This window comes from Vombatus ursinus, unplaced genomic scaffold (genome assembly GCF_900497805.2).
Source record: "Vombatus ursinus unplaced genomic scaffold, bare-nosed wombat genome assembly UNPS02014822.1, whole genome shotgun sequence".
Taxonomy (NCBI): domain Eukaryota; kingdom Metazoa; phylum Chordata; class Mammalia; order Diprotodontia; family Vombatidae; genus Vombatus; species Vombatus ursinus.
This window is the reverse complement of record NW_020954600.1, coordinates 13,061,415-13,088,724: the sequence shown is the minus strand read 5'-3', so window position 1 is coordinate 13,088,724 and position 27,310 is coordinate 13,061,415. Positions and strand designations below refer to the sequence as shown.

Below are 27,310 nucleotides of genomic sequence, written 5' to 3'. Positions count from 1 at the left end.
TCACCCCAGCATTCAAAAAATTCAGTAGCCAATGACATAGTTGTTCCTACCAAAATAAGTGGGAGGGAGAGCTAAGAGCTGTGTTTGGAAAAAGCAAGGAAGTCTTAGTCAGAGGACTGGATACCCCTCTCAGAATCATTCCAATCAATCAACAAGCCTTTATTAAGCGCTTACTGTGTGCCAGGAAAACTTTGGAAGGAGAAAGACAAACATGAAACTGTCCCTGCCCTCAAAGACCTTACATTCAAATGCCAACATGGCTTTGGTGGAAAATGGAGTGATGCAGGGGTGTGTGTGTGTGTGTGTGTGTGTGTGTGCGCGCGCGTGTGTGCGTGTGCGTGTGTGTGTGTGTGTGTGTGTATGCATGCACACTTGCTAATTACTGGGTCTGTGATTAAACAGCTGCTGAAAATATAATCACGTTTTCTGCTTAGCTTCCTTCTAAGGAGCTCTGAACAAGGTGTCATGTCTCTTGTCCTCATAAAATTCCCTGGGAATGACAGAGGTGGGAAAGTATTATTAGACCCATTTTCCTGGGAAGGAAGTGGAGGTACAGAGAGGAGATGAGTTTGACAGGCTTTCCAGAGAGCCAGTGGTCCAGCTAGGCTAAGAGTTCAAATCTCCAACTCCGCTGTTTTTGGCTTGCAGAAATTTGGTGTTTTAGAGCAGATGGAGTGCTGAACTGGGTGCCAGGAAGACCTAGGTTCCTATTCCTGTCCTTGATACTTAGTAGCTGTGTGCTATAGGCAAATCCATTAACCTCTCTGAGTCTTAATTTCCTCATTTAACAAATGAGGGTAAAAATAATACTTGTAGAATCTGCCTCATAGACTTGTGTAATGATCAAATGAAACACTTATGCAGAACACATTATTTAATTATTTTAACCCAATTAACACAGGTTACTCTCCCTCTCGCCTCCCTCCAAAATTATAAAAAAAAAAAGAAAAATGGAACCTTTTAAACCTGTGTAGTCAATCAAGACTAATACTACTGTTGGCCATGTCCAAAAATGTATATTTCATTCTGTGCAGAGCACTTTGTAAACTTTAAGAAGCTATATAAACACTAGCAGCTGGGGGAGGAGGGGAGATGTTGTTGTTATTTATGCCTGTATGTCTGTCCAGGTGCCAGACCAACTCCTATCCACTCCCCCCCATGTTGCCCATGCACCCCCCTCCAACCCACTACTTTTAGATGTGTTTTCTGTTAATCTGTTAACTCAGTACAAAAATGATTCCATAGTCATCACCCTGCCTCGCTCCCAGGTCACTCACTGGATCTCCTCTTTTTTCAGTTTCCAGTGGGTTTTTTGGAGGCCAGTGGCACGAGATCCATCCCCAGTACTGGACCAAGTACCAGGTATGGGAGTGGCTTCAGCATCTCCTGGATACCAATCAGCTTGATGCCAATTGCATCCCCTTCCAGGAATTCGACATCAACGGGGAACATTTGTGTAGCATGACCTTGCAAGAGTTTAGCCGAGCAGCGGGGGCGGCCGGCCAGATCCTCTATAACAACTTGCAACATCTCAAGTGGAATGGTGAATACACTCCTCTCTCCTCGCTCTATTCCCATCTCCTGTGGGCTCTGCTAGACACATTGGGAGGGTGCATGGCTCTGGGAGAAAGGATTCTTTGGCAAAGAGGACCGAGATTGCTTTTACTTCTGTTTTTCTAGGAAAAGAAATGGCAAGGAATGGAATGGGAGGCAGTGTAGATGACTTGAGATGGTCTCTTTCCTATCCTTTCGAGTTCAGAAGATTCAACTCCCTTCTCATCTCACTGCTAAATTTTCATGAAAATAGTAGCAGACTAGCCATCCCTCCAAGTCACAGTTTCCTTTAGGAACCCCTTAAAGCGAACTCAGACAGTGAACCCATCACCAGCTCATTTGTTAAAATTTAACACAACTGAGGTTGATTCTATTGCCAATTTGAAAGCCAGCCTCAAATTTTTCACTATGAAGCCCCTGTCCAAGAGCTGTGTGTATTTATGCTTTTTTGTCTTTGGAGCCTTGGGCATAGGTAAACATCAGTATAATTCCAATCAATAGGGCTGGAGGTAGATAGAGAGTTGGCAGGTCATCTAAACTCATTTTACAGATGAAGCAACTGAGTCACAGAGAAGCGAAGTGACTTGCCTGAGATCCCACGGGTAATAAGTGGCAGTCAGATTGTAACCCAGGATAGCTGACTTCCAATCCAGTTCTCCCACCACATCAGGCTGTCTCTCAATCCAGTCCAACAGGCATTGGCCAAGCCTTACTAGTGTGTAGGACACTACCTCTCAATTCACTCCAGTAAGCATTTACTAAGTTCCTGCTGTGGGCAGGCCACTGCCAGGCGTACAAAGACAGAGAGAAAAGCCGGGAGTCCCTGCCTTAATCATCTTGGGTTCTACCAGCTTGTGATCTCTTGGCTACCTAAGATACTATAGAGTATTAATACCTCAACGAGAGGTTCCCTATAGAATAGAGATAGCCTAATATTCGTATTTCCAAACACTGATAGAAAAGTGTCTTGACTGTTTTTAAAGGGGGTAAAGTGAAGAGCAGTGAAGCTGAAATCACAGGGCCTGGGTTCCAAACCCAGGCTTTCTTTCATCTGCTATCTATTCGACCTCAGGCAAGTTGCTTATCTGGATCCTCTGTTTTCTTATCTGTGACATGAAGGAGTCAAACTGACTACATGACCTCCAATCCAAGGTCCCTGCCAATCTGAAATGTATAATCCTAAGAGTTCTTTCCCCTCCCCCTTTAAAATTGTTTATTGCTACCTTTTGATTTTATATCCCTTTTATTTCCCAATGTATCCATCTCCTCCCAGAAGACCATTCCTTAAAACAAACAAAAAAAAAATGAAAGGAAAAAAAAAGTTCAACAAATCCAACCAACGTATTGGAAAAAGGTCTACTGCAATCGGTCACATTCTATGCTCAGTCTGCCTCTCCTCCACCTCTGCAGAGAAGCAGGGGTCTTATTACTTCTATTCAGCAAATATTGATTGTCTGCCTGCAAGATGCTTTTGTTAGAGGCTTCCTGAAACAAAGAAGCAAAAACCAAAAACCAGTCCCACCCTCAAAATGCTTACATTTTACTGGACTTAAAACCCACGGTTTAAAAATTTATTTATTTTTCCCACTTAAGAGTATTTTATTTTTTTCAATTACATACAAAGATAGTGTTCAACATTTACTTTTATAAGAGTTTGAGTTCCAGGTTTTTTTCACCCTCTCTTCCCTTCCCCTTCCCCAAGATGACATTCAATCTGATATAGGCTTCATGGTATATTTATTTATGTGTCATTCAAAGCCAGAAGGGATTATACTGGGATTCACTAGTCTAAAGACATCCAACATTAAAAACCAAGGACTCCCAAGTAACATGCGCTAAATGAGCTCCTCTCTCCAAGCCTGTGGGGGAAGACCTAGCCCCAAAGGAGAGGGAATTGATTCCTTGTTAATGGAACCTTTGGGCTGCTAAACTGGGCATTTGGAAGCAACGACTCCTCAGATAGGAAGGATATTCAGACTCTTGACAGCTGCCATCAGCACTGAGAAGGAACTTGAGAGCCGAGCGAGAGAATGTTGGTGTCAGTTCAGGAACATTCCACCCCAGCCAGGCCCCACCGCCATTTTGGATGAGCTCATCTGTCAGTCCCTCATTCCTTTGCACCCAGCTCATGATGGTTGCTCATTTCATTTATTTTTTTACTAGAACCAAACCAAACAAAACACTAAAAATAAACCTGAGGACTCAACCATGGCAGTTGAAATAAAAAGCCTTCCTTCCCCTCCCTGCCCCCCAGTTAAAATCCACTTTTTTCAAGCCTTGGCCTGACTGAAGCCAGGGGATATCATTATGTCATAGATTTAAAAGCTGGAAAGGACCTTAAAAGTCATCAAGTCCAACCCTGTCATTTCATAGACGAGGAAAATAAGGTCCAGGTATATTCAAGAATGTGCCCAAGGTCATACAGATAGTGGCAGAGCTGGGATTTGAGCTCAGGTCCTCAGACTCCAAATATAGTGCTCTTTCCTCTGAACCCCACTGCCTGCCTATACTTGACCAATCTGTGACTCCAGTGTGGTTGCTGCCTTTGAGCTGACAACGGTCGCTTATGATGGTTGTGTTTCTCATTGGGTTTTGCTTTTCACCCATTAGGAGAAAATAAATTTACCAGACAATCGCTTGTGAAATCACCACTGTGTGCCTAGCCCGGTGTTGGCACCTTGTGGGAGGAGGCAGAAGAGGTAGCCGGTTCAAGCTTCTATTGTGCCTGCCCCTGAGGCACTAACTATGTAGTTGGGGAAACAGGACTAGAAAGCAAGTTGTCCTCAAGCTGGGAGCCAAGTTTGGGGTCCAGGTTCCTTATTGATAGAAAAGGTAACTGAGTCCCAAAGAAGTTAAGTGATTTGCTCAAGGTCATACAGCAAAATCTGGATTCAAATCCACCCCCTCTGACTCCCAATGCACGTCTCCCCCTTGGCACCTTGCTCTAAGACACTGCATCAGACCTTGCTTGTGAGTGCAAATGGAGTTCAGAACAAGGCAATAATTATTCGGTTCATCCAGATATAACTCGAGGCTGTGTCTACACACAAAACAGATTTGATCCAATTTAGAAAAAGAGGAATGCCAACCTCCCCCCACTCTCCGTCGGTTAGTTCTTCTTTCTCCCTCATCCCAGTTTTTCTCATTGCAATATTAGCAACTTAATATAGGGTGTCGTATATTGGACTTGGCCTCAGGAAGACCTGATCTAAGCAAGCCATCTTGGAACCTCAGTTTCCCCAGCTGTAAAATGGGCATTAATAACACCTATAAATATCTCCCTCACCATGTGACTTCAAGGCTAAATGAAGTATGGTGTATAAAGTACTTTACAAACCTCAAAGTACTGCACAGATGTTAGCTATTGGCATCACCATTATTATTATTAATACCCATTTTGTCTTCGTGTAAATGAAGAATTACACTCTTAACTCTAACCCTAACCCAATACCAGGGATACAAAAACAAAAAAGAAACTTTTAGCCCTGCCCTTAGGGAGTTTTCATTCTATAGGGCTTACATTCTAAGTAGTGAAGTGAAGTGAATCTCTTCTTAGGGTTGTGGAAGCTGGAGAAATCCAGGCTACCCAAACTCAACTGTTCTAGACCAATCCACAGGGCAATGTAATTCAGAAGGAAGGAAGCGAAAAGAAAGGAAAGGAAGGGAGTGGAGGGAAAGAGAAAACAAAAGAGGGAGAGGGAGGAAGGAAGGAAAGATGAAAGGGAGGGAAGAAGGGAAAGAACAAAAAGAGAGAGGGAGGGAGGCAGGAGGGAAGGACAGTAGGAAGGAAGGAGAGGGAGAAGGAAAGAAGGGAGGAAACAAAGAAAAGGGAAAAAAAGCAAGGAAGCCTTTATTAAGTACCTACTATGTGTTAGACACTGTGCTTTTTCATTTGGCAAATATTTATTAAATGTTCTGTGCATTGATATTCTCTGGATATCAGGAGAACAAACATATTGGCGTATTGGGTGGATTCCATAAGGATATGGACAAGAGTTGCCCAGGATGGAGGTACAGGCATGGATGGGTTATGCTGATCTCTTTCAGTGGAGGGAATCCATTCCCATGAATGAGATCACAGATCCCTCACAGTGTGGGAAGACTATGTGCCTGGTTCAAGGAGACAAGATAAAAACCACCATCTGAATGTGAGATCGACCACTTGACCATAAAGTGTTTCCTTCAGCTCATCCCTCTGCTTGCCGTCCCATTCTTTCCTCTCCCCAGAGTCTACAGGTGTCTAATGTAGGACCATAAAACCATAGATTGAAAGCTAGAAGGGACCTTGAAGACTATCTAGTTCAATTTTTTTATTTTACAGATAAGAAAACTGAGGTTCAGAATGGCTAAGTGAGTTTAACTTCCTCATTTTTAGGAGGAGGAACTGAGGTCATTCAGGTAGCAGTTAGCAGAGCTGGGGTTCCAACTCTGGTGTTTCATTAAATTCAATGCTCTTTCCACTGGAATATACTGCCCTCAAGAAGTCTCCATTCTACTGGAGCATACAGGATATGCACAGATAAGTCACTAGAAGTGCTTTCATGAGGACAGAGAGCCCTCCAAGGGGGTTGATTGCCTGCATCAGTGGGAGCTGTGGAGGCCCCCTGAATAAACACAAGAAGGGCTCAGGCAGGTGGGCTGTTCACTGAGGTCCGGACTCTCAAACTGTCCAGGTGTCCTAAGGAATTAGGGCGCAGTCAGAATCTTGAGCTTGGGTTCTCTCCCTGGTCCCCCATCATTTTAACTTTCCCAAACCATCCTCCGCAGGTCAATGTAGCAGTGACCCGTTCCAGTCCACCCACAATGTCATCGTGAAGACAGAGCAAGCAGGTGAGCATCACTGGTGGAGAGACCCCTGCAGAGAGGGATCAGTGAGAGAGAAAGAACTTTAAGAAAAAGAGCTGACGTTTATATTGTGGTTCAAGGTTGGCAAAGTACTTTCCATAAATTACCTCACTTCAGCCTCATGAGAGATGGGTATTATAGCTGTTATTATTGTTGTTCAGTCCTTTCAGTCATGTCTGATTCTCTCTGTGACCCTATTTGGGCTTTTCTTGGCAAAGATACTGGATTAGCAACCTCATTTTACAGATGAGGAAACTGAGGCACGGAGAGGTTCGGTGACCTACCCAAGATCACATAGGTGGCAATCAACAGAGCTGGAGTTCCATCCCAGGTCCTCTGACTTTAAATCGTAGCATCCCAGATTAGTCGGGGGCCAGGGGAGAGGGAAGAAGAACCCATCACTGGCTTCAGTGGGCACCCATGTTCCAGGCATCCAAGGCCAGAATTTGGCCCTCGGGTGCTTTTGTGAATCATGCAGGATAGAAACTGGCCCAGTGCATGTATTTACTCCTTTACCAGATGGCTACTCCCTGAATATTAAAGGCAAAACCAAGAGTAGCTAAGCACATTAATTAGGCTTTGCTGGGCATCCCTATGTATGGATTCTCCAGGAGTTTAAACCTCTCCCTTCAGTGACCCCACAGGCACCCTCCTCAAGGATCCAGGGGGAATTTTTCCTTCTTGAGCACCCCAACTTTCTTGTGGCACTAGCTCAGGAGAGTGGAGCCAAAGAGTGGAAAGGCTGGTCCATCCTTGGAGGGGGATGAGAAGGTGCCGAGACGGGGCTACGCCCCCAAACCTCCTGGGCTGGCTTTGCTTTCCAAAACAACAGATGTATGGGGTGACCAAACAAGGAGAGGGCGTAACCCAAAGAGCTGGAGTTTGGGGTGCCCCAACACGTACCTCTTAGGTAGGATACCAGCTAAATCCCTATGTCGTAAACAGGACTTAGGCAGTGAGTCAGATTGCGTACGATTTATGCAGTAAAAACAAAATGAAGATCTCAAAGGATTATAGACTTAGAGCAGGAAGTCCATCAAGTCCAAACCCCTCATTTGACAGATGGGGAAACTGAGGCCCGGAGATGGGACGACATGACAGACCAAGGTTACATGGACAGTTGGGATTCAAATCCAGGTCTTCAGAGTCGAAACTCAGCTCTCTTCCCATCTCACCAGGCTAATTCTTCTGGCAGGTGTAGGCTTTCCATTTGGGAACAATATAAATATTCTTTAACATGGGGTGGTGGGGGCTCATGGGAGAGGTCTTTTCATATTTCTAAAGCCAGGAAAATAAATACATTAAGATATCATCCTAATTAGTCGCTGGCATTAATGGAGCTCCAACGACTGGAAGGGGAAGTTTCTTTTTGGAGGCCAGCCAGGAGTTGGGGGGATGCTATGGGGTGAGGCTTCACTTTGGGTGCTGAAGGGGAGTTTATCTTTGATTCAGAAATTTAAAGGGACATTCAGAGCTGAGAAGCGGTACCTCTCAGGCCCCAAATCCGCTGTATGGGAAAAGGACGTCCCAGCTCTTTCTAGGACTGATACACTCAGCCCCCAATATTTTTATTTGCTTTCACAAACTCTTCTCTTCCTTAAAATGCTGCATAGCGTAGGTGGATTCACTTTTTTTTTTAATTAAAAGGGATTAAGATTAGTTTCATTTTGAAAAAAATCCTGATACCCCTGAAGCTAACTGGAAACACTCAGAGATGTCAGCAGACTGGCTGAGGATCAACGGACTCAGAATGAGTGCAATGCAATTACAAGAAAACATATCATTTTGTAAAGACCACTACTCATTAATTATACAAATTTGTCCTGGAAAAGTTACCCTTACACCCTCTCCCCACCCTCACGTGAAACTATAATAATAATTATTTATGCTCAGAAGAGGATAGAGTGTGGTGTGCTGGGAAGCTGGTCAGGAGATACTTGAATGAATGAAATGAACAAAAAACACTTATTAAGTAATTATGATGTGAAAGGCACCGTGGCACGTGGCATAGAAATTTGGTCCTGGAGCCAGCAAGACCTGGGTTCAAGTCCTGTTTTTGATACCGATGGGGCTTGTATGACTCTGGCCAAGTCACTTACCGAGTTCTAGACAATTCTCTAAGATAGTATGTTTCAGAGATGGTGGCAATCTACATTGACAGAGAGGCCAGTTCTCTCATCTGGGCATTCCCTATAATCAATAATCCAGTCCCTATCCTTATGTATTGAGCACTGTGTTAGGTGCTAGTGATATGAATACAAAAAGACAGGCAGTCCTGCCCTCAAGGAGCTTATGTTCTAACGATGGAGACAAAACATAGAGAGGATTGGTGGCCAGGGGAAAGCATTATGATCTCAAAAGTCACAAAGCTGGTGACTTCACAAAAGTTTTTTTCTTGCCCCCCCGAATTCCCCCCTTTTTCTTTTTCCTTTCAGATCCTTCCATCATGACCACTTGGAAAGAAGATAATTTTTTATATGATGCCAACTATGGTAGCACAGTAGGTAACTACCATCCTACCATTCGAGTCATTTTCAAATTACCCACAATGCCATTTTGAAAGGGGGCAGCTTCTAAACTTCCTGTTGTCTTTCTTTGATTTAGAAATGGTGGACAGCAAAACCTTCTGCCGAGCTCAGATCTCCATGACAACCACTGGCCACCTCCCAATTGGTAAGATAATCAATTACATCTCTGAGTCAAACGCTCTGATTCCCTTTGCTTCTTAAGAATGACTGGCATGCCAGGTCTCACTCTCGATGTAGTTTTCCTTATGGAATTGGCTCCCACATGACTTGGGGAAGGGCAGTTATTTCAAAAGAGATCTCTAATATTCAGAGCAGGTGAATTCTAATGGATTTGTTAGTCTTGTGAGTTGACCTCTCCTTTCTTTGTCCTTCTCCCTACGCTAGCTGGTCTCCATTGTCATTATGCTCTCCTCCCCCCCCCCCCCCCCATATCTGTTCTGAGCAAAATCTGCTGCTTGCAGCAAAGAATTTCATAAAAGCAAAGTATAAATTAGGGCAACATTGAATGTAATGTCTCAACGTCTGCATTTTAGGGAGAATCAAAGTGTAGGGAAGCCTGCCTGCCATAGTGGAATGAATACTAGGGTTTGGAGTCACAGACCTTGGGTTCCAGTTCCAGTTTCACAACTTACCCATGGGACCTTGATCCCTTCCCCCACCCTTCACCTCCCCATAAAACGAGGAGATTGGATGAGGTGGCCTCGAAAGGCCCTTTCAGGCTTAACATTCTTTGAGTGTGTGAATGCCTTAAGCCAAAGGATTGAATCTCAGCTTGTGGAATTTCAGTTATAAGCAAGGTATTTGTATTGTAGGTGAGGGGCATAATAGTTTTGTATCAACTCTTGGAATCACCCCAACAGGGGTGGCTGCCAACTCTGCCTACTTTCAGAGCCAGCCCCGATGCCTTATTAGTCATTACCAAAGGTGCTTATAATGCAGTAGTGCTGAGCACAGTGTGTTGCTGATATTAATAGCTTACATTTATATAGTGCTTGCTATGTGCCAGGCACTGTGCTAACAGCTTTGCAATTCATAATAATTGTCTGTATCCTCATGTATCCTTACAAGAATCCTCAGAGGTAGGCACTATTCTTATCTTCATTTTACAGATATGGAAACTGAGGCAAACAGAGATTTAAGTGACTTGTCCAGGGTCACATTGCTAGGGAGTGTCTAAAGCCAGATTTGAGCCCAATCTTTTCTTACTTCTGGACACTGGACCACCTAACTTAACATATGTCCGTAAGTCCCCAGATCTATCAGCTATGTGGGTGGGTACCAAATGAAAAAATGCTCGGTAGTGGGGAGAGGGGTTAGTCTTAACACATGGATGTGCATTGACTTGTAGAACCTACCACAGAATCATAGAATCTCAGAATTTAAAGAGATTTCAAAGGTCATTTAGTCTTACCCACACTTGAATAGAAATCCCATTTTAGACACTTATTAGCTGGGTAAATTACTATGCAACAGCAACAAAAACAGCAACCCACCCCCCCAAAAAAAACCAACCAAACAAAACTCTCAGGGCCTCAGTTTCCCCATCTGTAAAATAAGATATTTGGACTCAATGCTTTCAGCTCTAAATCTATGACCCTTTCAGCCTTTCTGATAATACATCATCTCATCCTGCCTCTATTTAAAGCCCCTCAGCCATAGAGGGGATGTTCCTTTTCAAGGCATCCCATTTTACGGCTAGAGAGAGCTCCCATTTCCCTGTATCATCCATTTCTTTCTTCTCTGGGGCCGAGCAAGACTAGTCTGGCCCCTCTTCTGAATAGACGTCAGCCCACCAAACACGTAAAGACCTTTCTACCTTCACTGGGTGCCTTCTCTGTCTTGTCTTTTATCCATTCCCCATCTCCAAATCCTCCCTGCTGATCTTCATGGTACGGGCTCAGGATGTCTGCTGGTTCTGCTTGCCCTCCTTGGGATGCCACCCAGCACCGCTGTGTGCCATTATGGGTCTTTGTCTAGGCAAACTGGAGAGATTAAACAGATAGCCTGACCTTAGTCCCTTAAGCCACGTGCTTACTTGTGTGTTTGTTCTCAGGGGCACGAGGCTTGCTCAGACCAAAGGAATGAGAATGAAAGTTAGCCAAATTAGCTGCCCCATCTGTGAATCTATGATTCCCTCCTAATGAATCCGACTTGGGGTATTTCATTCAATTTCCATTCAGCAAAGTTTATTAAGGGCCCATTTTGTGCAAGACTGCACTAGGCACTGGGGGTGCAGAGATGAAAATTAACTGGTCTTTGCTTTCAAGTCACTAGGACTACCTTCTCAGGGTGTTGGGCTCGATCAGATACGTACACAGATAAGTAGTGTCCAAGGTGGGCAGTGATGGCGGCCAGCAAAGTGATCAGACCAAATGGCTCTAGAAATATTTGTGGGAGGAATGAGGGGTCATTCAGCTAGGGAAATCTGGGAGGGCTGCCTGGAGGAAGGAGAGAGAGAGGAGGATTCTGAAAAGCAGAGGAGGAAGGAGTACATTTTAGTCAAGGGCATTGAGGCAGAAAATCAATCGATAAGCCACTAAGTGTTTTTTAATTCAATTTTTTTCAACAAGCATTTGTTAAGCACTTACTATATACCAGTTTGAGGATACAAAGAAAAAAAAGTGAAATATTCCTTGCCTTCAAAGGGCTTGCATTCTAATTGGGGAAACTAAAAAAAAAAAAAAAAGATATATACAGAATAGGTAGAAGGTAATCTTGAGAGGGAAAGGGGCTAGCAACATATTTTACAGATGGGGAAACTGAGGCACCAAGCGGTTCTTGGATTTTTTTGTTGTTCTTGTTGTTGTTGCATAGTAACTTACCCAGCCAATAAGTATCTAAAATGGGATTTCTATTCAGGTGGGGGACCCAAAAAGGCCTCCTTTCCTGCAGAAACTAAGCCTTGGGAAGCAGTGTGATTTGGCACTGGAAGAGCTGGGTTTAAATCTTGCTTCAGACATTTAATGTGTGACCCTGGTCACATTACCCTCAATTACATTTATTTTTTTTTTTAAGTTTTTTTTAGGCAATTGGGGTTAAGTAACTTGCCCAGGGTCACACAGCTAGTAAGTGTCAAGTGTTGGTCTGAGGCCGGATTTGAACTCAGGTCCTCTTGACTTCAGGGCTGGCACTCCATCCACTGCACCACCTAGCTGCCCCCTAGAGTTGTTTTTTTTTTCTTTTTTTTCTTTTTTTAAGGCAATTGGGGTTAAGTGACTTGCCCAGGGTCACACAGCTAGTAAATGTCAAGTATTTGGTCTGAGGACAGATTTGAACTCAGGTCCTTCTGACTTCAGAGCCGGTGCTCTTATCCACTGCTCCATCTAGCTGCCCCCCTCAATTACATTTAGCCTCAGTTTCCTCACCAGAATAGCACCTACCTCACAGGTTTGTTGTGAGGATCGGTTGAGATATTATAGGTCAAGTACTTTGTAAGCTTTAAAGTGCTTATAATGCGATACTGTTGCTGTTGTAATTATTGTTTTGGTATTAAAGGAAGCCAGAGATTCTGGGAGGTGGAGGTTAGGAGGGAGGGCATTTCAGGTATGGGGTCAGCCAATACACAGGCTGGGAGACTAGAGATGGAATATTTGGAGTCCAGTTTGACCCAATAGCAGACTATAGGAAGAAGACATAATAAAATCAGGCTTTAGAGAGAGGTTGGGATGAGACTGGGGAAGGCCTTGAATGCCAGGTGAGGAGGGTGTGTTTCAGTATAAGAAGACCACGAAGTGACTGTCCCAATTCCCCTCCTACTTCCAGAGAGACCCAAAGGTGGTAATAGAGCAAAGAAATGCATTGGTGCCAGGTTAATGTACAGGGTTTAATTCTCATGCAATCTCTGCCAGGACTTTTCCCAGGTAATGTCTTTAGATAAGCTTTCCAAAGTCACAGCTGGGGTACTGGGGTGGAAAAACTAGTGGGTGGGGAATCAGAGGTCTTGGCTCTGCCCCAGGTCTCATTCTTTGCAGCAAGGATGTTAGAGGAATCTGCGTTTCGTGGAAGGTGTACCCCCAAGGCTGTCCCTTGCATCAGCCTCTCAACATGCAATTGTTAAGGCACTGTGCTAGGCACTGGGGTTACAAAGACCAAAATGAAGCAATCCCTGCCCTCAAGGAACTGACTTTCTATCGGGGGAGATGCCATGTACATAGAATATTTACAAAATAAATACAAGGTAATTTTAGGGGGAGGAGGTGGGGGGTGGGGAGCATACTAGCTTGAAAACCAGGAAAGGCTTCATGCAGAGGATGGCATTTGAGTAGTTTTGAGGGAAACTGGGATTCTGGGAGAGGAGGGAATGAATACCACGCACGGGAAATAGCCAATGAAAAGGTGTGGAGATGAGGGATGGAGTGTTATATGTGAAGAACAGTAAGAAAGCCAGTGTGGCTGCCCTGTAGAATGTGGGAAGGGGTATAATGTAGGATAAGCATGAATCAAGAGTGGGAACCAATATTAATGTTTCCAGGCATCAGGACTTGTTTATGTCTTATATATGACTTATGTATGACTCTTTTTAGCCCACCGGTGCCTTGCACGGGGTGGTCAATCAGTAAATGCTTCCTGAGCGAATGAGTAGAGACTCAAAAGAGATTGGAATTTGTTGGCCAGTCTGGACGGAGTATAAGGAATTGCCCCGTGCCTATGCTGAGGGGAGTGTGGTGCAATGGAAAGAGCCCTGGGATTAAGACGTTGGATCTGGGCTGGGTCTCTTGGAGTCAGTCACTTTGCCTAGGAGTTTCCTGTGAGATGATCTCTGAGGCCCTTCCCAGCTCTGACACTCTGAAAATGAAGCCACACCCAGACTGGGCTGTGACTTTCACAGCCCAGGACCCGGCCTGAGGGAGCCCCGTTCATATTTCTTTCCAGAAGGCTTCTTAGCTAACGCCGCCTCCCTAATGGGCTTCTTTGGAAGGAGTCAGGAACTGAGGAGAAATGAGTCTGAACCAATCAATGGCTCAACGTTAGAGACGATTCCATCTGGTCGGAGCTAAGGGCACGGTCCTGGTACCCCGAGCCTGGGGAACTTGGCTTTGCTAAGCCTGGCTTTTATTCCAAACTAGAAAATGGGGATAGGAAATCTTGGCTCCCTGTCTGCTTTAGACAATGAAGGAAAAAAGCTTTTTTGGTGAGGGGAAGGCGTCTAATTTTATACAGTGGTTAGAGCCCTGACCTGGAGTCAAAAAGACCTGAGTTCAGATACTTCCTAGTTGTGTGACCCCAAGCAAATCACTTAACTGCTATCTGCCTCAGTTTCCTCATCTATAAAATGGGGATAATAATAGCATCTTCCTCCCAGGATTGTTGTGAGGATCAAGTGGTATTTTTAAGTATTTTTTAAGTTTTACCTTTTTGGGGGCAGCTAGGTGGCTAAGTGGATAGAGCACTGGCCCTGAAGTCAGGAGGACCTGAGTTCAAATCCGGCCTCAGACCAAACACTTGACACTTACTAACAGTGTGACCCTGGGCAAGTCAGTTAACCTCAATTGCCTCAAAAAAATTTACCTTTTTAAAAAATGTTTTTAAATTTAATTTTTAAATGTATCTTTGCAAATCTTCTTTTTTTTTTGAGGCAATTAGGGTTAAGTGACTTGCCTAGGGTCACACAGCTAGTAAGTATTTGAGGTCACATTTGAACTCAGGTCCTCCTGACTCCAGGGCCGGTGCTCTATCCGCTGTGCCACCTAGCTGCCCCTATCTTTGCAAGTCTTAAACCTCCATGTAAACACTAACTATTTTCTAGTGGTCTTAGCGGAGGTGTCTAGGGGAAGAACCTCATTAGCAGTTCTAGACTAGATCTGTCCAGCACAATTAAAGAGCAGTCAGTCAACAAATATTTGTTATGTGTCTATTACGTGTCAAGCAATGTACTAAGCTATGGGAACACAAAGAAAGCTAAAAGACAGTTCTTGCCCTCAAGAAGCTCACAGTCTAAGACAACGTGCAAACAGCTATGTACAAACAATCTATATGCAGGATAAATTAGAAGTCAACAAGAGAGGGGATGAACCTGGATGATCTCTGAGATAGGTCCTTTCTTTCTAGCCCTAAATCTGTAATTCTATGACTATGTCTAGGATCATAGATTTAGAGAATGGGGAAAGGAACAAACATTTATTAAGCACCTACTGTGTGCCAGGTGCTCAGCTAAGCACTTTACAGATATTATCTAATTTGAGAATTTCAGAGCCAGAAGGGACCTCAGAAATTATCCAGGCCAACACCTTCATTTTATAGAGGAAAAAAAAAAACAGTCTTGGAAAGGCTAAGTGACTGGCTGAGGGGAGCAAAGCTAATAAGGGAAGTGGGATTTTGCTTGACTTCAAGGGTAATGTTCCATCCATTGTGTCATGTTGCCTCACTATCCCACTACACTTCCCCAATTGACCGATGGGGGCTCGAGTGGGAGTGGCCGGCCTCTAGCCACAGCTAGACCGGACAAGAGCCGTCCCACTATTTTGTCATTACCGGTGGGTTCCATTCTTGAATCTCAAGGCTTCATAAAAAGCCCTGTGATTGAGGACCTTTCTATATAGAGGACAATGAACCAGCAGAGCTAAGGCGGAGCTCGGCTTAAACTGATGCCCTCTCTGATAAGTGGAGGTGGGGGAAGTTGAGTTTGTTTTGATTTCTCTGACATCTGCCCATTTTCATAACAGCTTTGCCAGTATTCTTGATGAGCTTGATAGTCAAGGGGCCCTGTCATGCCAACTCTGGCTTGATGTGTTTATCCACTGGCTTGTTGGGCCTAAAGCTAGGGCGTTGCAGCCTCTTATAACACTGAAATTTGTATATCCCGTAAAGAAATTGCTCACAGCTGAATCATATGCAAATACCCCTAATCTCTGCTGTGAGCCAGGCAGTGGAGTTGAAGTCATGTTCTAACACTTGCATTGTAAAACCCTCGGCAGGGCTGCTGGGATTCTAGAGATGGAGGGGCCCTGTGTTAGGAAGACCAGGGGACAAAATCAGAGGGTCAGAGGTCATAAGCTGGAAAGAACCTGGGAGACCTTCATTTTTTTAATTCAACTCCCTTTACTTTTTTAATTAAACTTAATTTTTAACTAACAAAAATCCATTTTCTTTCCTTCCCCACCAAGATAAAATTGTCAGAAGGGGGAAGAAAAATAAAACTCTTGTAACAAATGGATGTGGTCAGGCAGAACACTCATGCAGGGGACATGTCAAAAAAAATGTCTTCTGTGGTACTCTGAGTCCATCACCTCTGGAGATGGGTAGCATGCTTTATCATCGACATACTGGAATTCTGGTTGGTCATTGTGTTGATCAGAGTTCCTCTCTTCCAAAGTTGTTTGTCTTTATGATGTTGTTATTATATAAATTGTTCTCCTGGTTCTATTTGCTTAATTCTGTATCAGTTCATACACGTCTCCTCAGTTTTCTCTGAAATGGTCTCTTTCATCATTTCTTACGGTATAATAGTATTCTATCCCATTTATATATCAGAACTTGTTCAGATATTTCCCAACTAATGAGTAATACCTCCTCCCCCTTATTTCTAGTTCTTTGGTACCACAAAAAGAGCTGCTATATTTTTGTACATATGGGTCCTTTTCCTCTTTCTTTGATCTCTTTGTCAATCCTTTCTTTTTATAGATGACGAAACTGAGGCACAAGTCTCTTGTCCATGGTCTCAAAGGTAGTAAGCATCAGAGTAGGGTTTTGAACCTGGGTCCTATGAACATTAAACCTTAGGAAAGAGGGGCAGACAAAGTCAAAAAAAACTTTGCCCCTGTGGTCTGTACCATTACTTTAAGTAACTGACATTTATGTAGTACTTGATGGTTTAGAAAGAGATTTGTGTGGATGTTCTCATGACTACAGGAAGACACTATAGATTCCATTTTCCCCATTTTACTGAGGAGAGAACTGAGGGTTTGTTTTTTTTTTTTTTTTTTTTTTTTTGGCTAGGCAATGGGGTTAAGTGACTTGCCCAGGGTCATACAGCTAGGGAGTGTTATGTGTCTGAGGTCAGATTTGAACTCAGGTCCTCCTGACTCCTGGGCTGGTGCTCTATCCACTGCGCCACCTAGCTGCCCCGAGAACTAAGTTTCCAAGAGCTTCCTGGGACTCACCTGGGGTCATATAGCTAGTAGGCATTGGAGGCTGTATTTGAACTCATCTTTTACTGATTCAGGCTAACCCCCAAACCTTGCAGCCTTTACACAGAGACGGTGGAATGTGTGGGCCATTGAGGGGAGAAGTATCTCCCCCGAGCCCAACCCTATCTCTGAAAGGCTTTCAGGGCATCTCTCCTGGGCGCCATTAGAAAGCTTCTGTTACCACACACTGCTCTCTGGGTAATGACATCTCTTTGTCTAAGGAGCGGCATTGACCTGTCACCATGATGTATCACTCTGTGTCAATAGGGCAGTGCCAAGGCAGTTGCGACATTATCACATCCTGCTGTGAGGGATGTTGCAATCTCCCTCGCCCTGCTGCCTCCTGGCCAGCAGAGAGGGTGATGGAGGGCTCTTTGGTTTTCCTGGGAATTAATTAACTTTTGTATCTTCAAGAGAATCCAACTCATCATGGAGGGGAAGGAAGGAGAGGGAGTTGTGTGGGCCTCATTTGGTTGGGAGGAGCCAGATGGCTTAGTGAGGGAGAGAGAGTTTGCAGTCAGGAGACACACGTTTAAACCCTACTTTACATGTGTTATCTCATTTCATCCTTACAACAGCCCTGGGAGGTAGGCGCTATTATTATCCCCATTCTGTTGTTCAGTTGTATCTGACTCTATGTGACCCTGTGGACTTTTCTTGGCAAAAATACTGGAGTGGTTTTCTATTTCCTTCTCCAGAGTGTCCCTATTTTGCAGATGAGGAACTGAGGTAAATAAGGGTTAAGTGACTTGCGTAGGGTCACACATCTAGTAAGTATCTGAGTTCAGATTTTAACTCAGATCTTCCTGACTCCAGGCCCGGTGCTCTAACCACTGCACCACCTACCTGCATTAAACTACTTTTTTCATTGGTCACATACTTATTTTCTTTCCCCATCTACCCCCACCCCCTTGGAAAAGAAAAAGAAAATCACTATAAGAAACATAGATCATCGAGGAAGACAATTCCCATCTTGCCCATCTACACAAATGTATATTTTTTTAAAAATTAATTTTTTTTCAATTACCAAGCATTTATTCCACCTACATGTAAAATGACAGGATTTGACTGGATGGTCACTGCTAGCTCTAAATGTTGATCTTATGATTTTTGCTTATGTTTCTTTTTTGGGGGGGGGCGTTAAGTGACTTGCCCAGGGTCACACAGCTAGTAAGCGTTACGTATCTGAGGCTGGATTTGAACTCAGTTTCTCCTGACTCCAGGGCCGGTGCTCTATCTACTGCACCATCTAGCTGTGCCTACTTTTGCTTATATTTCAAAAAAGCCAGGTTTCTATCTGGCTAGAATTCCTTCAGTCACCCAAATCATAGACTGGATACATCATGTCAAACCTACAGGCTTTTATTAAGTCCCTACCGTGAGCCAAGCACTGTGTTAAGTAATGGAGATACCCCGGAAAAAAGAAAAAAAGGACAAAACCCAAATGAAACAAAAGACGATCTCTCCTCTCCAGGAGCTCACAGTCCAGCGGGGGAGCCAATTATGTACAAGACACACACAGGAAAAATTGGAAGGATACAACAGAAGGGGAAGACATTAGCTTTAAGCTGGGGCGGGGCGGAAGGTTTCTGGTAGAAGGTGGGATTTTAGCTGGGATTCCAGTCAGGCCGAGGTGAACAGGAAGAGCATTCCAGCGTGGAGAACAGCCAGTGCAAACGCCCACAGTCTGGAGATGTGGGGAGCAGCAAGGAGGCCAAGGTCACTGTCTTATGGCCCAAGCCGTGGTTCTCCTTGAGTTGCTGTGGTCCAGAAAATGACTCGGCAGCTGGCTGACCCTCTCACCTTAACTTGGTTGGTCCTCTGATGATGGACTCGCCGTGTCAGGACCCACTTGAATTTGTGGTCCTTCAGGTTGGCATGGCCCCTTCAATGCTTTGAAGAGACGTGTGGGTAGCACATTAGTGGAGGACTGGATTCAGCAGAAAGGCAGAGCTAGAATAGGGACCAGGAACACTACAGTTTGGACTCTTCCTTGGATTCTTATTAGCTGCTATGTGACCCTGGGTGAGTAATAACCTTATTGAGCTTCGGTATTGGTACCTATAAAATGGGATCAGACTGGAAAACAAAATAGAATCAGTCCTAGCGCTGACTGACCTCTCATAGTGGTTGTGAGGAGCAAATGAGATGATATAGATATAGAGGTGTACAAATAAGAGTGATTAGTATAACGTCTTGACAAATTTTCACCCCTTCACATCCGACTCAGGTAGTTTGCACGGGCCCCTTGTGGGAACCACTAAAAGCCTTGTGAAGAGAGAAGCTCAATCACGTAGACTGATCCATCTGAGAGAGGCGGCCCAGAATGCTTAAGTCCAGTTTCTGTCTGAAGCCCAATACCCTTATAGTCCCTTAATGGGATAGGGCTGGACTCTTGGTTTCAGGAGAATGAAATCCGGCAAGTAGTCGATGACCGTCATTGGACTGCCCTCCTGAGAGACTGTAGAAGGAAAGTCTGTAACATCACAAGGTCATAGATTTAGAGAAGAAGGGACCTCAGAGGCATCTAGTACAGTCCTGTCATTTCAGAAAGAGGCAACCGAGAACCAGAGACTTGAAGAGACTTGTTCAAGGTCACACAGCTGTTGAGTAGCAGCTGCTCTGACTCCAAATCTTAACAGTCATTCCTCTGTACCACTTTTCTTGATAGGGCCGGCTTGGGGATTATATTTTATTTGAGGTAGTGCTCTAAGGAAAATGGGTTGGGAGGGGGCGGAGTTCAGCATTGAGGTAGTTATTATACTCATTCTTTGTACAGTCTTCCTAAATATCCCCATAATATAAAGTCTCACAGACAGCACATAGGATACCTCCAATTCTGCCTCTCAATTTTACAGTTTTAACTCGATTTCAGCTGTGCCTCAGCTGTGCCTGGGTCATTTTCCCCCCTTGGTGACAGGCACAGGGCCCACAGTGAGTCATTTCTTTGTTAAACTAATCTATATGTTTCTGCAGTCACTCAAATCCCATCAATGGTTCCTTTGTCAGGCTGATTAAAATATAACTTTGCATGCCAAAAGAAAAAAAAAAAGCAGAAGAAAGGATCTGACCCGGTTTGAAAGGTGTCTCTTTATAACTGGCATTTATATTTTTGTATTATTAAAGTGAAAAAGAATGGTGCAGAGTATGTCACATGAGCATCTTTTCTCTGTTCGTCCTGAGTAGATTCACCCGATCTGAAGAAGGAGCAGGAGCATCCCGCCAAATCTCACCCCAAAAAACATAGTAAGTGGTCGCCTTGTGACCGTGGAGCCAAGGCCAGCTTCCTCTGACTAGCCTCCGAGACTCTCTAGCGGCTGGCATCACCCAACCTTCCCAGTCCTTTCTCCCTCCATGGATCTATGTACAACATGCCTTTATCCAAATGGACCACTCTCTATTCCCTTAATAGACCTGTCTTTGAGACCTCCTTGCCTTTTCTTGCTCTCATTTCTGTGTCTTCCCTTCCCCTTTCATTGACTGAATCTCTACCTGTTTTCTAAAGCCCAATTCAGATGCCCCTGACATATGTGAAGCCTATTCTGATGCCTGAGCTTGGTTAACATCCCTTTCTGGCCTCATGAGATCCTCTGTTCCTCACCGCTCTAAGGCACATAATCACAGAATATTGTATGTCACACTTATCTGGGTTTGGCTTAGCCGCCTTCTAGACTGAAACGGTTTTAGTTTAGATTAGTAGAATATAAACACTTTGAAGGTAAAGATGATTTCATTTTTGTATTTGTATACATGGTGCCCAGCACATAGGAAATACTATAAATGTTTGGTGATTGATTAGCTGAATTTTTTTTTTTAAATCTCTCCCTTGAATTGTACATGGTAGGCACTAATCAATGTTCATTGAATGAATGAAACAGGTGGAATGATGGCAGGATGAATGGATAGGTAGGTAGATAGAGACATTCTTATTGGAGAGCAAAGAAAGCACTCTATTGCTCAAGAGAAGCTAGGCATAGGTTTACAGGATGACCTCACTGGGGGGTGCTAATTATCTCATTTCACAGAGGAGGAGACTGAGCCCCCACTAAATGCAATCACAGAGTTTTGGAGGCTTTTAGGGACCTCAGGGGCTGTCCAGTTCAACCCATGGTCAAAAGAATCCTTTCTTCAACATTCTTGGCAAGCCTCTAGTAAGGAGGAGCCCTCTACCTCCCAAAGCAACCTCATGGAGCATTCTAATTGCCAAAGAAGTTGAATCTCCCATCTGTGGCACGGTCCTTCAAATTCTCAAAAACAGCTATTAGATGATTTCCCCCAAATAATACAGATAGTAAATAACAGAGACAAGATTTGAACTCAAGTCTTTTGATTTCCAATCTAGAGCTTATTTTCACATCACATCAGACTGGTTTCTGCCATCACTTTTCCAATTCCCCTTCTCCATGCCCTCCCACCCCCAACTTTTATTCATATACTAAAACAGGAGGTAGGGCAGTGAGGTGGCTCAGTGGATAAAGTGTTGAGCTTGGAGTCAGAAAGACCTGAGTTCAAATTTGACCTCAGACACTTGCTAGCTGTGGGACCCTGGACAAGTCACTTAACCCTTTTTGCCTCAGTTTCCTCATGTGTAAGATGAGCTGGAGAAGGAAATGGCAAACCACCCCAGCATCTCTGCCAAGAAAACCCCAAATGGGGCCACGAAGAATCAGACATGACTGGTTCAGTCATATTTACAAACCCAATCTTTAATACTTAGCAGTGACTTTGCCACTTATTGACTGTGTGACCTTGGGTAAGTTGCTTTACCCCCTTGAACCTCAGTTTCCTCATCTGTGAAATGAGGATAATGATATTTCCATTACCATTGACCTGAGTTTGTTCTGAGTAGTAAATGAGATAATGGATCAACAGATCATAGGTTTAGAGTTGGCTGGGGGGAGCTTGGAGGAAACTGAGACCCAGAGAGGTGACGTGACTTAGGATTATAGATTTAGTATAAATAGTAAAAAGGAGAGCTAGAATCTGACTTTCTTTGACTTTCTATAACGCATGCTCCCTACTGTACTGCCCTAAAACTCTGTAGAAATATAACGTATTGCTCTTGGGTTGGAGCTGAGGAGCTGGGATGAAATGCCCTTTTGGTCACCTGCTGAGTGATCAAGAATAGAATTTATTTGTAGACTAATGTTGCCCTCTCTGACTACCCTCATTTTTTTTTTTTTAGGCAATTGGGGTTGACTTGCCCAGGGAGGTTCACACAGCAATTAAGTGTCTGAGGTCATAATTGAACTCAGGTCCTCCTGACTCCGGGGTCTGTGCTCTATCCACTATGCCACCTAACTGCCCTGGCTACTCTCAATTAAAAACAAAACAAAACAAAAAAAGCACTTATTGGGAAAGGTGAAAGGTTCTCCCCTTTTGTGGGTGACATTTTGGGGCCAGCTGGCTTTTCTCTTCCTGGTCATTTCCTTTAGTTAATCAATACTAACTCTTTCCCAAACATTTAGACATATAGCTTTTAAAGGAAGTTAGTTGTCCAGCAGGTGAAACTTTTCTGGGCACCTAGAGTTAGCCAGTTAACAATCATTTATTAAGTATTTACTGAAAATCAACAAATTTATTAAGCACCATGCTAAGGGGCAGTGCTAAGTACTGGAGATGTAAAGAAATGCCAAAACAGTTCCTTCCCTAAAGGAGTTTATATTTTAATGGAGTTGGGGTTCTTTCCTGGAATAATATTTCCTTCCTTCCTTCCTTTCTTTCTTTTTCTCTTTCTCTGTCTGTGTCTGTCTCTCCCTTTCACTCTTCCTTCTTTCCTGAAGATACTTATACCTTCAGGCAAGAGATACTTAGATGGAGTAGGTGCTCCATAGATTGTCTTCTATGTTGATAGATGTATGAGGTCACGGCCGTGGAGCTGGGGACAAGAAGTTGAAGCATAAACTGGAATGTAGAAATGACTTGATGAATTTAACAGGGAAGGGCTCCAGTCTACTCTTCAGTCCTCAACTAATATACACATTGAAAGGTTTCCTGCACTGTATCATGTACATAGTAGGTGCTTAATAATTGCTTGTTGGCTTGAATTGAAGCACATATCCCATGTGTTGAAGGAGATAGAATCACCTAATTTCAAAACTGAAAGGGACCTCAGAGGTCATCAAGTTTAACCCTTATCTGAATAAAAATCAATCAACAAACATTTATTAATCACTTACTGGGTGCCAGGCACTGGGGATACAAATATAAGCAGAAAGAAAGACAGTCCCTGCCTTCAAGGAGCTTAGATTCTAATAAGGGGAGACAATATATAAAATAGAACTGAAAGGAGGGGGACACCCAAAGGAAGGTGTTAGACTGGCACTAATTGATAATCTAATTCAATTTAATTCTACAAGCAACGATTAAGTACCTAATATATTCTAGGCACTGTAAAAACAAAACAACAATAATCACAAAGTAACGGTCCCTGCCCTCACGGTGCTTACATTCTATAGATGTAGCAATTGAAGACTTGTTGCCCTTCCCTCACTCCTTGGTGACGAGTTGTTTCTGCTCTCTTGGTTAGACCCTCGAGGGACTCACTTGTGGGAGTTCATCCGAGATATTCTCCTGAACCCGGATAAGAACCCGGGGTTGATAAAATGGGAAGACCGGTCTGAGGGCATCTTCAGATTCCTGAAATCGGAGGCAGTGGCTCAGCTCTGGGGGAAGAAAAAGAACAATAGCAGCATGACCTACGAAAAACTCAGCCGGGCTATGAGGTAAATGATTCCAGAGGTCTAGAATACCGTAAAAGCCGAATGACCACTGACGGGGCCATGACTAGCCAGGGAAGAGGGAAGAGGAAAGAGTGCTGAGCTGGATGGAGTATGGCCTAGATTCAAAGCCCTGCCCACCCTGGTGGGGCATTTGGACTGGTTTGAGCTCTGGAAAGTCCTCTTATCTCTCTGTGCCTCAGTTTCTTCATTTGTTAAATGAGGGAGTGGGGCTAGGTGAGCCCTCAGGTCCTTTCCAGCCCTAAATTGATGATCCTATAATGCTAACTCCTAGGGCAAGTGGCTTCGAGGACACCCTCAGCTGAGGGAGGGGCCAGAGTTGCCTTTTTTATGTATGTGTTGGGGAGGGGGCAGGTAGAGAGAGACCTTGGGAAACCATCCCACCATTGCCTGGCTTCTATGTAGTATTGTTGAATTGAATTTGGTTGGGGGGGAGGGGTGGGAGAATCTCTCTCCTTTAACTAAGGTGCTAAATTCTATTATTTGCTTATTGCTGAAGGCCAGAAAGTGGTTTCTGCTCCCTCTAATTTTGGTATTTTGGGACAAAATGCCAATTGCTTCACTTTCTAGCATCCTTGTATATTTTCCTTTTTACAGATACTATTACAAACGAGAAATTCTGGAACGTGTGGATGGACGGAGACTGGTATATAAATTTGGGAAGAATGCCCGGGGTTGGAGAGAAAATGAAAATTAGGGCTGTCGGAACAGAAATCAACACACACACACACACACACACACACCCAACAAGCCAAGAACCTCTGGACGTAAATATTTCAAAGACTACTTTTCTCCTATTTATGTACCATAAGGGAAGAAACAATCTACGTCTAACGGGAAGAAGGAACACTACAGTTGTTAAAATTATTTTGTTACTTTGAAGTATGTCCTGTATGAGGAAAAAACGTACACAGTTTTCTGTGAAATATGATGCTGAATGTGGTTATGATCAATTTTTGCCTCTTGTGAAGTTCATTTCTGTTGCAAGAATAATGTGGTTCTCCACTTTTTGCTACCTGCCTAGAGGACAAGAAAAAACAAAAAAGAAATCAGAGGGCATTAAATGTTGTTGTTGTTGTTTTTTTTTAAATGCAAGATAATTAAGAATAAGGTGATATGTTCTCTATTTGTGAGGACGCCAAGTGTCCTTCTTGGGAGAGATGGATACAATAGCTTGACTGTACTCCAATGACATAGGTCTTGGGAACCTTCTGGATCAATGGTGATGAGCCCAAAAGATGCTGGGAGATTGGACTCAGTCTCTGGGTGATCAGTAATTGGAAGCTGGAGGTGATACTTGCTCTACTATCATCTCCGCACTGGGCTGATAGAGTTTAATGGGGAGAGAAAGATTAAAAGAATCATTCTATCAGGGATTCTGTAACCAGATCAGCCTACTCCTGCAGAGATTACTTTTTTCCTGGCTGATTGGTGAGACTCCCCTGTCTCTTACCTTTCTCCTATGGTCCATCCTTGGTTGTGTTTATCCTAGTTTTTAGATGGAGTCGGCAGGGTGGGAGTGAACGCTGTATTGTAGGAGTAATTATTTGCACCCCAACTTGGGAATAAGAGCTAAGAGGTCATCCATCTCCTGCCCTCTAGCTCGAGTAAAACAGGGAAAGCTCCAAAGATTGTCTTTTAGGGAGAATGAAAAAGGATCAACTTTCAGAACCCCAGAAAAGAGAAAAAGATGTGTAAGAGAAACAGAGTCATGTAGCAAGAACAGTCAGAGAATTACTGGTGGAGTTTCAAAGGAGAGTCACAATTATTTGGGGGAAGCTATATGTGTGTGTTGGGGTATGAGGTGATGAGAATGATTTTTGAAAATGAGGATTTCTCTCCCAATTCTTTTCCCCATGGCTCAGTTCTTCCAGGTTCATCTATCCTTGCTCTGGCCTGGTTGACTGACATTCCACATTTTGATCAGGAAATAACACTACCAAAATGGGCATTGTGGCATAGTGGGAAAAGATGCTGGAGTTGGAGTCCGTCAGAGAGACCTTCGGTCAGTCACTTCCTTATCTGAGCTTCAGTTGCCTCATCTACGAAATGAGGACGTTACAGGACTAGATGTCCTCTAACATTTGTTGCAGATCTCATTTAATGATCCTATAATTTTTTTTATTATTATGACATGTTACCAGGGGCACCACCAGGTGTGGAACTGGCTCCAAGGTGTCTGGAAAGCAAGGCATTGGCTTACACCTAGGGGAAAATGAAAGTGGAGCCAAATTATCCCTAGTCTTCCTGCTCTAGTTTTTGCCCCACGCCTTTGACCTTCTCCTGATTTTTCTGCCCCATTTTCCTGATCTGCAAGACGAGGACCAGGATGTATTGCCACCAAGATTATAGGGACCTTAATTCTCTTTCGTTCTCCAACACACAGTCGGCACTCAGTAATTACTGATTGATGAATAACACACAGTAGGCACTCAGTATTGGTTGTTGGATATTTGCAAATAGGTAAAGGCAGCAAGAGTCTGCCTTGACTGTAAGAAGCATGATCTTGGACCTGGGACCTGGACAGGCTGAATTTTAATTTTCTGCCCAATGGTACCCACAGCCTGGCCCCAGGCCTGTAGCTTTGTGGTGTGTAGTTTTTCTGTTGACAATTAACTAGGTGACTGAAAAAAGAGGCAAGAAAATGACAAAGCCGGTGTGGTTGTACCTAGGGCACCCATAAAAATAATAGCCACCATTAAATAGCTCTTCAAGATTTAACAAAGGTCTTTCTCTAGTGTTTATTATTTGATCCTCACAATTGCCTGGTGAGTTGGGAGTTATGCAATTGTTATTATTAACCTCATTTGATGGCTGGCACTTGGGAGAGATGTAGGAACTTGCCTATGGGTCCAGTGGAGGATTTAGCTGAGTCAGGACTAGAATTCAGTTCCCCTGACTCCAGTGCCAGGGCTCTATTCCCCTGCACTCCAGTATATTTCCTTCTCCTTGAGGTATAAAAGCGTATCTTCCTTTTTTTTTTTTTTTTTTTGGAGGCAATTGGGGTTAAGTGACTTGCCCAGGATCACACAGCTAGTACATGTCCAAGGGTGGATTTGAACTCAAGTCTTCCTGAATCCAGGGCCTGTGTTTATCCACTGTGCCACCTAGCTGCCCCCAGATCTTGCTTTCTAAGCAAGGAAAAGAGCTCTGAGGGAACCTGTCTTCCCTTCACTAAGTCTTTACAGAAAGTACATATCACAATAATTTTACTTCCTGATGTCAAAAAATGGGCATAACTCATGTGTATTGGGGGGAGGTGTTAAAATGTGTAGAATATAAACTCCTAGAGGGCAGGGACCATTTTGTTTTCTATCTTTGTATTCCCAAGACCTAGCACAGGACTTGGTATATATTAGGTGCTTAATAAATGCTTATTGAATTAAATATCTTCCACGGAAGAGTCAACTTGCCCAATGTTTCTTGACCTTTCTTCTGACTTAATCCTGATTATCATCATCCTCTATTGCTAGAGTACCTAGCTCCCTGGTCTAAAAACAGCGTTTTAGACAAGGCC

The 27,310-nt window shown here is 43.7% G+C and overlaps 1 protein-coding gene across 3 annotated transcripts in view; it reads left to right on the top strand.

The window, feature by feature from the left end:
* EHF (ETS homologous factor) overlaps positions 1–24,857 on the top strand; it is a 32,858-nt gene extending 8,001 nt beyond the window's left edge. For all 3 annotated transcript variants that reach the window (XM_027837783.1, XM_027837782.1, XM_027837784.1), the window contains 7 exons: positions 1,298–1,543; positions 6,322–6,384; positions 8,835–8,903; positions 9,004–9,072; positions 20,240–20,299; positions 23,583–23,778; positions 24,391–24,857. In XM_027837783.1, coding sequence (XP_027693584.1) covers positions 1,298–1,543; positions 6,322–6,384; positions 8,835–8,903; positions 9,004–9,072; positions 20,240–20,299; positions 23,583–23,778; positions 24,391–24,490 — 803 coding nt within the window. In that variant the 3' untranslated portion in view covers positions 24,491–24,857. The remainder of the gene's footprint in view (positions 1–1,297; positions 1,544–6,321; positions 6,385–8,834; positions 8,904–9,003; positions 9,073–20,239; positions 20,300–23,582; positions 23,779–24,390) is intronic.
* The last annotated feature ends 2,453 nt before the right edge of the window (positions 24,858–27,310 follow it).